The following is a 12,066-nucleotide window of genomic DNA, read 5'->3' as shown; positions in this document are numbered from 1 at the left end:
ACTTTTTGGCAAATATGGCTAAACAATGAGTCAGAGGAATCTTTTCAATATTTTGAAGATTTTCCTGTATCTGATGGATCTGCTTGTGTCTTTTCTGCAGAAGAAATGAAGGCAGGGCTGATACTTGAAGGCTAGATCTTTCTGTCAGGGCATTTCTATCAAGTATATTACTTGTGGTCTCTGAAAAAATCTAACAGTTATCTAAAAGAGCCCTTATCATGAAAGATTCTGAAGATGGAAATCACTGTGGAGGCTGAAGGAATTAACAGAGGAAAACAGGACAGCAAGTAAGGGAAGACAGGAAATACATGGGAGCCAATTAGCTACATTAAAAAGATAACAGTCTGCTTTCCATGAACAGAAGGATAATCAAACCAAATTGCAGTCCCAGCTGACTGACTTCTCCCTCAACACTGAATGCCTTGAAAACCCATCAGCATATGCTGTAAGAAGTAATATGATGCTGCTTGCTACAAAAGGCTATTGAAATGCCTTAACTGTGAAGAAAATGCAGCTACAGCAAATGAGCCCATACGTCAGACTGGATTTACAGCTTTATTAGGACTAAGCACTACTATCAAGAACAGCTTGGTATAATTGACCTCAAACTTTGCCTCTAAGGTAAAGACATACACGCAACTGCATAATTCTGGTAAGAGATATTTTAACTTGGAGGAGTCTAAGCAGTCATGTGAACATACCACAACAGAGATGAAAAATGAACAGCAAGTGAATTGAAACATTACAAATTCCATTTCCAAGAATGCAAGCCAGGATATCAGGATACCCTTTTGCAGTTTTTAATCTGCACTGAACTCTTGCACTTAAACATAAACCCTTGGCTTTTATCTTCTGTGTTACCTGCAAACAGCCCAAATCTTCCTCAAATACCTACACCAATTTATCTGAATACTCCATGTAACAAGGGATGAATCATTCAGCTCTCATCAGGGGTGGAAATCCTTCTCTGTGAAACATTATAAGGCTCTGCCCACATCTTTATCTCTATGTTCTGCAAGATGGTCACCCACCTTGGATATTCTATGTCATTACAGAAATGTAATGCACAAGAGAACTCACTTCTCCTCGTACATCACTACGGTCAATATGGGAGCATTTTATATTTCCAGGATGGCTCAGCTACAAAGGACTGTGTTTGAAGCCAGAGGTACTGGCATTCTGGTACTGCAAGCTGACCAGCCTGTCAGTGATGGCTTTATCACAGAAGGATGATATTTGTCTGTCAAAATATCTTTATAATTCACTGCTCAATTACATTCAATAATGGGCTACTCCCCTGCTTGGGTTACTCGTCTTCCAGATGATTCTTCATGAATCCCAAGACTTGCCTGAAACTAACAAAATGATCATACCGTATCTTGCATACCATTTTCTATGCTCCAGTTCTTCTGAGATCACTGTTATCACTATAACTTTGTACTCAGTAGGAGAGCACACCGCTGTAGGCCTTTTGTCATAAAGTCACCTCTGTACCCTACCAGATGGCTGGTGTACACAAGAGCTGTGTTATGAGTGTTCTCATGTCCTGTGGGTTTTTCCTTTGCACATAGAACCTGTGGGAGCTTGCTGTTATGGTGACTCTTAACACCTACAATCACTTAGTCTCTTGGGATGACTGCAATATCACTGTTACAGTAGTGGCTGCATTTTGTAGGATAATTTCCTCTTTTTTTAAAACAAAATTACAGTACTATTTATAGGCCACAGTAAAGGATAATAGTCATAATGAAATGGATGCTTTATAAATGCAAAGAAAAGATAGTGTATTGTCCAAAGAGCTTAATGCTTAAATTAATTATGACTCTGCTCAGGAGTCATAGAAATCTGTTCTTCCAGAGTATTAACTAAAACTCTGCCTGGAGGATAATTTACTTGAATCAAAACTTGCTGAAATTCATCCTTCTTGTTGATATGAATACAGAGTGGGTTCCCTGCAGAAGTGGGCACAGAATATGATTCCCCTTTGTTGCTGCTAAAGAGCTAAAGAACATAATCTACATTTCTGACTCTACTAAGAAGTGATGCCAATGGCTTCTATGTAGTGCTTCATTCAGAGAGAGGGAGAAAGGGAGGAAGACGGAGATGCTGGGTTTGATTTCTTTTACTATTTATACAGAAGTAAACTAGTAATCCTATCCGTGAATTCCTCCTGATTTATGATGATACAAGTGAAAGGATTCAGATTCTTTGACGTATTTGTTTGTTTAGCTCCAGGAAGCAGAAACCCTTAAATGCGAAAGTCTATTATAATATCAAGTGTAAGCTGCTCTCCACCTCTACAGTCTCCATTTTATCAGAAATAGTGCCTCTAGCTGTGAAGCAGCTCTGATCATAACAAGGATGTTAGTGAGGAAAAAGACTGTTTTTTACATTTTGTTTTGGTTGCTTGGATATTCTACAGTAAAAAGAACATTAAGAGTATCTACAACATGTGCAGCCCATATGCAGAGAGATACAGTTTAAAGTGATGTTCCTGAGTACATACCTATAAAATATACTACATATGGGACTGAACCAATCATTGCTTGTATTAAATATTACTTAATCGTTGGGGGAAAAAAAAGAATTTTTTTGAAGAGCTGTTTCACTACTGTGTTCTGCTTGATTTTTTTTGATAGCCTTTTCCACTTGGGTCTTCAATTGCTTCTCTGGAATAACAGGTTTCCTTGTGTTCTGCACTTCATTTTCTACTGAGCATGTGGAGGGCACAGTGGGAGTCAGTCTTTCAGCCAGTTCACTTTTCACTTTGTAAACATTGTCTTGACAGATATTTTCTATTAAAAAAACAAAAAGATAGCGTGAGACTGCAAACTGTCTGAAACAGGTGAACGACTCATCACCACAAACTCACAAAAGATCAGTTGATTTTTTTTTCTCTGGGATCTCACAACTATCAATGCATTCTTCAGTCTAAAAGCAAAGTGGACTATGATCTGGTATCAGATACCATATCTGATTATTTTGCAATAAAGACAGAAAAACAGAAAAGCTCTTTCTGTGTGAACCTTTAGTGCTGTCAGTCGTCTTCTTGGCAGCCATTACATGACATAACCATTAGGTAGATCTGTTTCTACAGAAGTGAGAAACAGTGGCTCTGTCCACCAGAATCCATTATATGCATACTGTTTATCATCACCTCATGTCACTTCAGAAAAATACTGTTAAACATAAAGAAACACCAAACACTGATATAAATGCACTTAGTTCTCCAGTTGGCACATGCTTACAAATATTCTCTTTTCTCTTTTCTGGTGTAAAGAAAGAGCCATCACTCATCTTCCTTGAAATCTGTGTTTTCTGTCTTCCTCTGAATGTTTTTGGTTCCTGGATCCATGCATGCTTCATTGCTTCATCTGGAGTCATACGCAGGGCAGGTTCCCACCTTAAATCCACAGTAGATAGATAGTTATTCAACAGTATTCAACAGCAGCTGCAACTGAAAGATAGTTTAGAAACTAACATCCAAAACATGTCCTACTGTCTCCTGAAAGTCATGTCTTGAGGACATTTTCTGAAAGAAAAGAATTTTAACTGAAAACAAAGGAAAATCTTATATGATATTCTTCATACTTCTACTTGCTAAAATATTCTCTTCATTTCAGTGCTCTATGCACTGCTGATCAAATCCTTTGCAGCATAAAGACATTTCTAGAGGAAAACACATGAGTTCGCAGTGTTATTAGCATCTCTATATTTGTTTCAAGGTTTTCAAATTCTGTTGATATTACCTCCCAGAAAGGGAACACAAATGAGACACAGTGTTAATTCACTGGAAGAAAAATCTTCCCTAATTTAGCTGTACCTGAGACTACTGCAGAGATTTAGTGTAATAAAATTCATTATGAGATCTTATTACAGAAGGGGAAGGTGATATTTATTTACAAATTTTATCCACTCACAGTTCCCTCAGAGATTTTGTTCACTCAGTTCTCACACCCACATACTCACAAGTACCAAGTGTTCTGGCCAAGATCACTTGTGCGTGACACTGAGGACAAGCGATGTCAGCTACTGAGCCCACGTCACACCTCTGTGGTTCTTCTTGATTAGTGATGATGAAATAGTCTTTGGACAGATCTTTTATACCCCTAAAGAGTCATCAGCTGCTTGGGCATAGTCCTTCACTTCAGAACCTTGCTGACTTTATTCTCCATAAATCTTAGGCAAGGTACCTGCTCGTGGTCTGTTCTTCCTCGCAAGTTTGGAATATATGCCTGTTTTCCTTTGGGGATAACAGGAAAAGGAATGGCATATGTGATATTCTGCAATGCTGTTGCTACCCTCCTGCTGTGAGTTTGCAGATTTTTCACTGATGGGTCATCTGTGCTGTGGTCTTATATCAGAGTGCTGGCTTTCTGGTTTGTGACATAAACAACACATTCCTCAGTTTTACTTGTGGGAGTAGAGTCCTGGGAACAGCGTCCTTCATTATCAATACAGGCCATTCTTCCAACCATTGTTCTGCTGTTTCTCCCAGTGTTAACACACACATACATTGCCACTCATACTGCATTCATACCAGTCCTAATATTTCTGTTACAAATCTCTACATTAGTTGCAGAGTAGTTTGTTCTGATTTTTCTAATATCAATGCTGTCCAAAACTGTACAGAAATAGGGTTTAAAAAGATACTTTTGCTACCGCAAGAGCTGAGTGAATTTTTTTGTGTCTGATGTTTTCATCTGCAAAACATGTATATACAAGTCGATCAAAACTATTTATGAAGTCATGACAAATGTATCAAGCTGCTTTGGACAAACAAACTCAACTGAATTGGGAAATGAAAAAGGCAAAACAGTTCAATATCTTTTTTGTCTCAAAATGAGTTTTCATTTCAAACCTTGCTTTATTCCTTTGAAAATTAAAAAAACCACCACCATATAATATTGTTTTCTTTGTAACCTGAAATGACTTCTATTTACTGGAGCTTTTTTCTTCATTGAGACTACTTTTTAAATATTCTGATTCAGCCAGCAAACCAAAATGAATCACTGATTCATACAACTTTAGCAAATAAAGAGGAATATTAAAAGCAACCTTCCTGTGAAAAAGAGAGGGATTTTTTTCATGTAAACAGAAGTTTGCTCAGGTTTCTTTAGGAAAGTAATACTTAAGTGCTAGCAAGAATCTCACAGTCAGCACTAAACAAAGTACAAAATATTATTCTTACATAAGCCACAGGTTACACTGGAAAAGGCATGGGACCAGCTTTTGCTGCCATTACACAATATAAATTAGGAGACAAGCTCTCCATCTGAAGCCTTACTCCATCTATGCATGAGGTCACTATTTAAGGCAGCCAGACAAAAATCTATTCCTGCACTCTCAGTCTTTTAGGTTGCTGGATGAGTAAAACCCACTAGCAACCCTCTTCCAAGATAAAAGACACATATTCAGAAAATAACACCTCATACCAGCAAGGTCCATAAAGTTCCATCCTGTAAAATCCACAGCAACCTGAGCTCCCTGCAGAGACTCATGATCAGTTTTGAGCAGTCAGATAAAGTTCTGCTTCTCCTGCACCACTTCATTTATAAACAAGTCACATTTACTTTGTGATGATAGATGATATGCTGGTGACATCCTGAAACCTCAAGCATAGCATTTTAATTTCCACATGAATGCATACTTTTTTTCCGAAAAGAAAAAAAAATTAAGACAGTCCTTATACTTGCTGATAGCTTTTCATTTTTTGTGTGGTGCCCACAGTATGAAAGACACTTTACAAGTCAGAAGAAAGACAGTCCAGTCTAAAGGGCTGTGACCAACAGTATGGAGTCCAAGTGGAAGGTGTTGGCTGGTTGTAGTTGCATTCCTCAGGGGCTGATACTAGAGCTCCTAGAGTTTAATATCAATATGACCTGGATGATGATGGAAAGCATTCTCAGCCAGTTTGAGGACTATACCAAATTTAGGGAGAGCAGGCAATACATTGGAGAGTAGGGCTGCTATCCAGATGGTTACAGCACAGAAAATGCTAATCGGATATTAGGAAAAATGTTTTCACCCTGGGGGTGGTTAATATTGGAATAGGTGCCCACGAAGGGTGTGGAATCTCCATTCTTGGAGATATTCAGAACCTGACAAGGCCCCGAGCAACCTGCTCTAAGTTTGCTCTGCTTTCAGTGGGGGTGGTTGGACTAGATGACCTCCAGAGGTCTCTTCCAACTTGAGTTATTCTACAACACTATGTAAAGAGCTCCTGGTACCAAGAATATGTCTGATTTCTACCTTCTGTGTAGACTGTCACCAATTTCATGTTATTTGCATTTACCAGTCTACAAAACATTGAAATCATTTAAGAAAATATCTTTAGAGCACTTGCCATACTAAGCATCCAGTGGCAAAATTCTTGTTGACTTGAGTAGAGTCAACATTTTATCCCAGAAATGAACAGACTCTGATACATATTACACTCTTATTTGATTCTGAATTCCACTGATTTATGAGATTCTATTCCAATCAAGAGAATGGAAAAATATACTATATAATTCTTGAAATGCACAATGGTTCTGAAAGCAGACAATTCTTTTTGACACTGATGTTATTTTTCGTGACAGGAAAAGGAAGACAGTGAGTAGAGAAGAGGAAATGGTAGGAAAGAGCAAGAGGAAAAGCTTTGAAGAGAAAAACAGTTAACATGAAAATAAAAGTCTTATTTCCATAACTGCCTGAGATTAAATGGTTGTTGCTTAGCAGTGAATATTTAATGCCAGCCTGACATAATACGTAGTTGGTAGCATTTCCAGAGAGCCTACAGTTTTGTTGTCTCCATTCTTCAACCAGTGAAGTAAGTATATACTCTTCTCAGTTTAATGATGAGGAAGCAGAAGTGCATAGAGGATATATACCCTGCTCTGCTTGTATTGTATTTCATATTCAGCTCCAAAAAGAGAAGGCAAGCCAGGAGCCACATATTGCAGCAAAGCAGACAGGACAGTGATCTCATGAACAAGGGTGCAATCCCAGAGTAGCTGAGCAAGGAGAGCGGAGTAGGTCTAGTGACAGTAACCATGGTCAGCCAACAGTTCAGATCACCAGGCAAGTCCATAGTGATGAGGCAGGTTCAAGACCAAGCTAGAATGTCAAGTCAGCAGGTTAGGTATAGGATCTGGATCAGCGAGGTACATGGCCAAACACAGGCATAGCTGCAGTGTAGCTCAGCCAAGGACTTGCGGTAAGAGTCTCAGCTTAAAAGCAGCTCTTGAGTGAAGGAGGAGCCAGGCCCCTGCTTCCCACAGCTCTTTCTCACACAGCCCACTGATTCAAGGTTGCACAGCTGCACTATGAGAGTTGGATCTGAATCCAGGCAACCAAAGCCCGAGGAAGAAGGGGTGGGGGATGTGCTCAGGGCCCTGACAGGTGTATTCTTTTTTAAAAAAAGCAATGTAGGCATATCTGACTCCTGACTACATCTGCTTTCAGGCAGATATGTCCCTGCCTCCCAGCAGTCTGGGACAGTTTTCACAATAATATTTGGAATATGGCTAGCTAAATGGCTAGAACAGTCCAGTACTTTCCATGTAGGTGAAGACAACAGAACTGGCAATTTTTCAGTAGGAAAAATTGAATAACTTATTTACTAGAGGGGGAAGGAGAAGGCGAGCAGGCTAGAAACCCTTCCATGAGCACTACTCAAAGCAGGGCACATCGTTTCAGTCTTGTGACAAAGCTGCCTGTTTCGCCCTTATGAGGGCTGAATCTGCCTTAAGAGATACAGTATTGCAGTTTCTGTAGGATTAAATTCAGAGTTGCACAGCATCTCTTCTTTGTGACCACAAGGGGAAGCACTCAAGATGGTCCAAAGGGTGCAGCAAGAGGGGCATGTCTGAGACCAAAAGGACTTGGAGTTATTTTCCATAAAACTACTTCTCCTTTCCTCCACAAGTATAAGAACCAAAGAGGATGTCACTGAGAACTCAAGGATTGTAATCAGTATGCTAATGAGACCCTCCTTTTTCTGTGAGCCTATACAGTGAGGACAAGCGGATCACTTGGTTGAACAGATTAGCAGGTATATGAAACATGAATAAAAACCCTAGTCAACAATACTCTCTTCAACAAAAGTTAAACAAAGAAATGTTAAGCTGTATAATACATAAAATGTGCAGTTATATGAACAACATTGAAACATGTTCCAGGCTAACAGCTGACTGCTGTCAATGAAAAATAAGTATAAATACAGTAATAAGAAAAAAGGCTTAAATCAGTATGCAAGCTAAAAGTTAATACTCCAGTAATTATGCTAAGTAATCCTCCATGCTAACTACCACAGTCACAAAGAAAAAGCAAATACTACCAGTGGTTCTGGAAAGGAGAAATGGCTGAATGTACTTTGCTCTTTTATACTCTGCAGCAGGGGGAGGTATATGGCATATTGGCACTTAAAAGATTCTAAAATCACCCAAAAGCCAAAGAGCATGCACGCTGAGAGCAATGTCTTTGTGAACAGATATACAAAGAAGCAGACTGCTCTCATATATATACCATGGCATATCACCTGATTGCAATTCTGAAGGCCTGACAGTTCAAGTCTGCTCCCAGTATAACTCCCACTGGAGGAAATAGGAAGATTTTCTTCCCACTGAAGTGGGAATTAGATTTAAGTACAAAATCAACCTTCGATCTCCAGATATGCCCTATCTTGGGACAACGCAGTACCATTATCTGTGCTATCCGAACAAACCTTTACCTTAGATAAGATAGAAGGGATTAAACATGAGGGCCTCCAGGCATAAATAAGGTTGCTTTGAGAGTTTAGTCACTAGTATCAGAAGAAAGAGATCTGCTTTTACAGATGAGTATCCCAGATTTCCTTTGTACCATGGACTAATACTTTACAGTCTTTTGGTTCACTGATATTTTCTTGAAGTGTGCTGGGAAGGATAAAACTACTGGGAGGAAAAAAAAAACAGATACAAAGATTTTGAAGGCACAAGAGAAAGGAAGCAAAGTCAAACCAGTCTCCTGTAGATAAGTCAAAGCTATGAACTCACATTAGACATCCTTTCAGAAAGTCCAGAAAAGCAGCGTCATAGGTTTTCAACACTGTGCTTAGATCCTTGGAGTCTGGGCATCTCTTTTTCCCCTTGCTGCTGGTTATAGATCTAGGCAAACCTTTGGAATCTTGGAAAATAAAGACATGCTCAGAAAAAAATTACATTATGAATCCTAACCAAAACTTAAAGAGAGTAGCAAAAACAGCACAATCATATCCATCCCACTAGCTCAGGGTTTGACTTGTTGGGCGGATAATCTGCCAGCAGTGTGGCAAACAATGCTGGTAATGTCCTAGAGGCTGCATACTACTCTGTGTTTTTGGCTCATTTTGTATATTTTGCAAAATCAATATCATATCCAGGAGAGTGAACTTAATTTAAATTAGTTTCCTGAAAACCACTGCATTCTCTCTGGCTATAACATTTTTTTTAAGGAGTAACAATGGAATGGATTTCCCAGTCCCTTCCCTATCACACTGGCAATGACAGGCCCATAAAACATGAAGAGCACATCACCAGGTTCATTTGTAGGCCTCATGTTGCCCTATTAGGTTCTCAGGAATACTTCTTCCTAAGGTTTTGTCACCTAAGAAGCAGCTAAGGTTATTCTAACTCTAGGCTCTACCAATGCCAGTGACTAACTAACAGACAGAAATCCAGCAAGGAAAAATAATCATAGGCAGTTACCAAAGAATGTATGCCTTCTTGATGCGGTCTGAATAAAATCAGCTGGTGGAAGACCCAATACCTTCAACATAAAAGAAATGAATACATGGAGTTACTCCTCATTTCATTTCTAACAGCTATCAGGACAGATATGGTATTTCACCCTCCTCTGTTTGAAAAGCTGAATGTGTCAATTTATGTGCAAGGTCTACAAATCATTTTTTCTTTTGCCATTTATAATGCCACATAAGATAAGGGATGACACTGTGATCTTTACTACCACAGGTATTCTAAGAACAAACATCTCTATTAATGCCAGATATTGTAGAAGGCAGCAGGGAGAGATGCTGTCTCTGAAAAAAACTTGCAAAAACTAACATGACACTGGAAGGATCAGAACTCTGAGGTGAGTTCAATATCAGATCGCAATTTAGGGACTGGTATGGAGTAACTATGTAACTTCCTTCCATGGCTCAACTTTGCACCTATTCTAACATTTCTACTGGATAGGTGATCTGAGGCAGGATATGTCAGAGTACATTCCTAAAACAATTTGAAGAACAGTTACAAAGATAATCGAGCCAAAATCCTTGGCAGGGGCAGACAGTATAAGAAAGGTCAACAGGCACAAATTGCAACTTGAGAAGTTCAGGTTGACTATAAAGAAAAACTTCTTCACCAAGAGGGTAGAGCAGCATGGGAACAGGTCACTTAGAGAGCTGGCAGAAACTCCAGACTTTGAGGTTTTCAAGATTTGGCTAGACAAAGTCATAGCTGACTGATCAAGTGTTAGCAAAAGTCTCACTCTGAGCAGGAGTTTAGACTAGAGACCTCCAGAGATCCCATTCAATCAACATTTCTTTGATTTGTAAGAGAAGAGAAGCCTGTTATAATTCAGATTGCTTTTTCTTCCCTTCAGGTATTTTTCTTTTGCCCTAACTTCCCTGTAGAGTTTCTGACCAGATTAAAATGTGTGTCTTTCATAAGCAAGACAGCGACTGTGCAAAGCAAAGTTTGCCACATAAAATGGAAATAACCGTTTTGCATTAGAGCTCATCCTTCTCATAGAGCTCTGTAGCTGTAATAAAACTGCCTATAACAGACTAGCCCATCACCAAATATATTTCATCATCTCTTGAGATTTCTTTTTGTTGCTGGCAGTGTACTTTATCAAATGACTATGTAATTCAAAAAAGAAAAGAAAAAAAAAAAAAGAACAATTCCGAAAGTTACCTCCATGATGCAGACAAGTTGGTCAACTTCATTTTCTCCTGGAAACAGTGGGTAGCCTGTGTAAAGCTCAGCCATTATACAGCCAAGGCTCCACATATCAACAGCCATAGCATAAGGATGACCAAGAATCACTTCAGGGGAGCGATAAAACCGGCTCTGAACATATGTGTACACTACGTCAAAAGAGAATATTGAACAAGAAGCAAAATACTATCACTGGGACAGAAATTTAGATTCCAGTTCTCACAGAAAAGTGAAATACATGTTCAGGTATCATGTATCTACGCTCTCCCTCAGCTGCCATTAAGAGATTGCCTTGCATAGGCTCTTAAACCTTCCCCGTGCCATCCTAATATCAGTGAGTGGTATGCCTTCCACCATTTTACTTGGAAATTGTTCTTCAGCAGATCTCACTGCAAGAAACTCTTCTTCTAATGCTGTCATTCAGCTCATCCCATGTTAATTCTCTTATTTGCAGGTCTTCCCCTTGAATCAGTCAACAATTCTTCATCATCACAGCCTTGCACTGTATAAAACACTGGCTCTACTCATACCTAGGGAATATCTTCTACTGTTTTCTGATTCTCCTCATTAATGTACTATAGCCCTACAACAGATGTCAGATCTCATTCCAAGACTGGGACTTTCACAGTGAGTAGACTAACCCTTTTAACTCTTGGCATTCAGACAGCTGAAAATGATTACAGCATATAATTGATGTTATTTTCTTATTTCTACTGCTCTGCTGATCAACTTTATGTTTCTGCACTTCTTTGCATCCCCACATATTCAACATCTTTCTGGAAGCAAACTGCCCTGAAAAGGAAACGCTGCACAACATATGATTTCATCAAATTTGTGCAGGTAAAGAGTACTGTGGCTGCAACCTGCACCCTTGTGGATTTGACCAACTTCATAATTGTTGGGTTTTTTTTTGTCATTCTTGCCACGAGAGCTTCTTCTCTCTGTCATTTTGTGTTTCCAGTGATCACTCTCTAGAAATATTTCAAGTTGCATCTCAGATTACATTCTACTCAAACATGGGCAAACCTAAAATTATCACGTCCCCCTCAAAAGTAAGATGTAAATCTAATGGGCTGAATCCCAAAATACAGATGAAAGGGTTTGCCTGGGCTTATATATCAAG

The 12,066-nt window shown here is 39.1% G+C and overlaps 1 protein-coding gene across 1 annotated transcript in view; it reads right to left on the bottom strand.

The window, feature by feature from the left end:
• Window positions 1-542: 542 nt before the first annotated feature.
• Window positions 543-12,066, bottom strand: part of DYRK4 (dual specificity tyrosine phosphorylation regulated kinase 4) — a 46,828-nt gene continuing 35,304 nt past the window's right edge. The window contains 5 exon segments of the mRNA XM_026106316.2: window positions 543-2,795; window positions 3,249-3,403; window positions 9,018-9,147; window positions 9,708-9,768; window positions 10,920-11,092. Coding sequence (XP_025962101.2) covers window positions 2,563-2,795; window positions 3,249-3,403; window positions 9,018-9,147; window positions 9,708-9,768; window positions 10,920-11,092 — 752 coding nt within the window. The 3' untranslated portion in view covers window positions 543-2,562.

This window comes from Dromaius novaehollandiae, chromosome 1 (assembly GCF_036370855.1).
Source record: "Dromaius novaehollandiae isolate bDroNov1 chromosome 1, bDroNov1.hap1, whole genome shotgun sequence".
NCBI lineage: Eukaryota > Metazoa > Chordata > Aves > Casuariiformes > Dromaiidae > Dromaius > Dromaius novaehollandiae.
The sequence above is the reverse complement of the archived record's forward strand: the minus strand, read 5'-3'. Positions and strand labels throughout refer to the sequence as shown.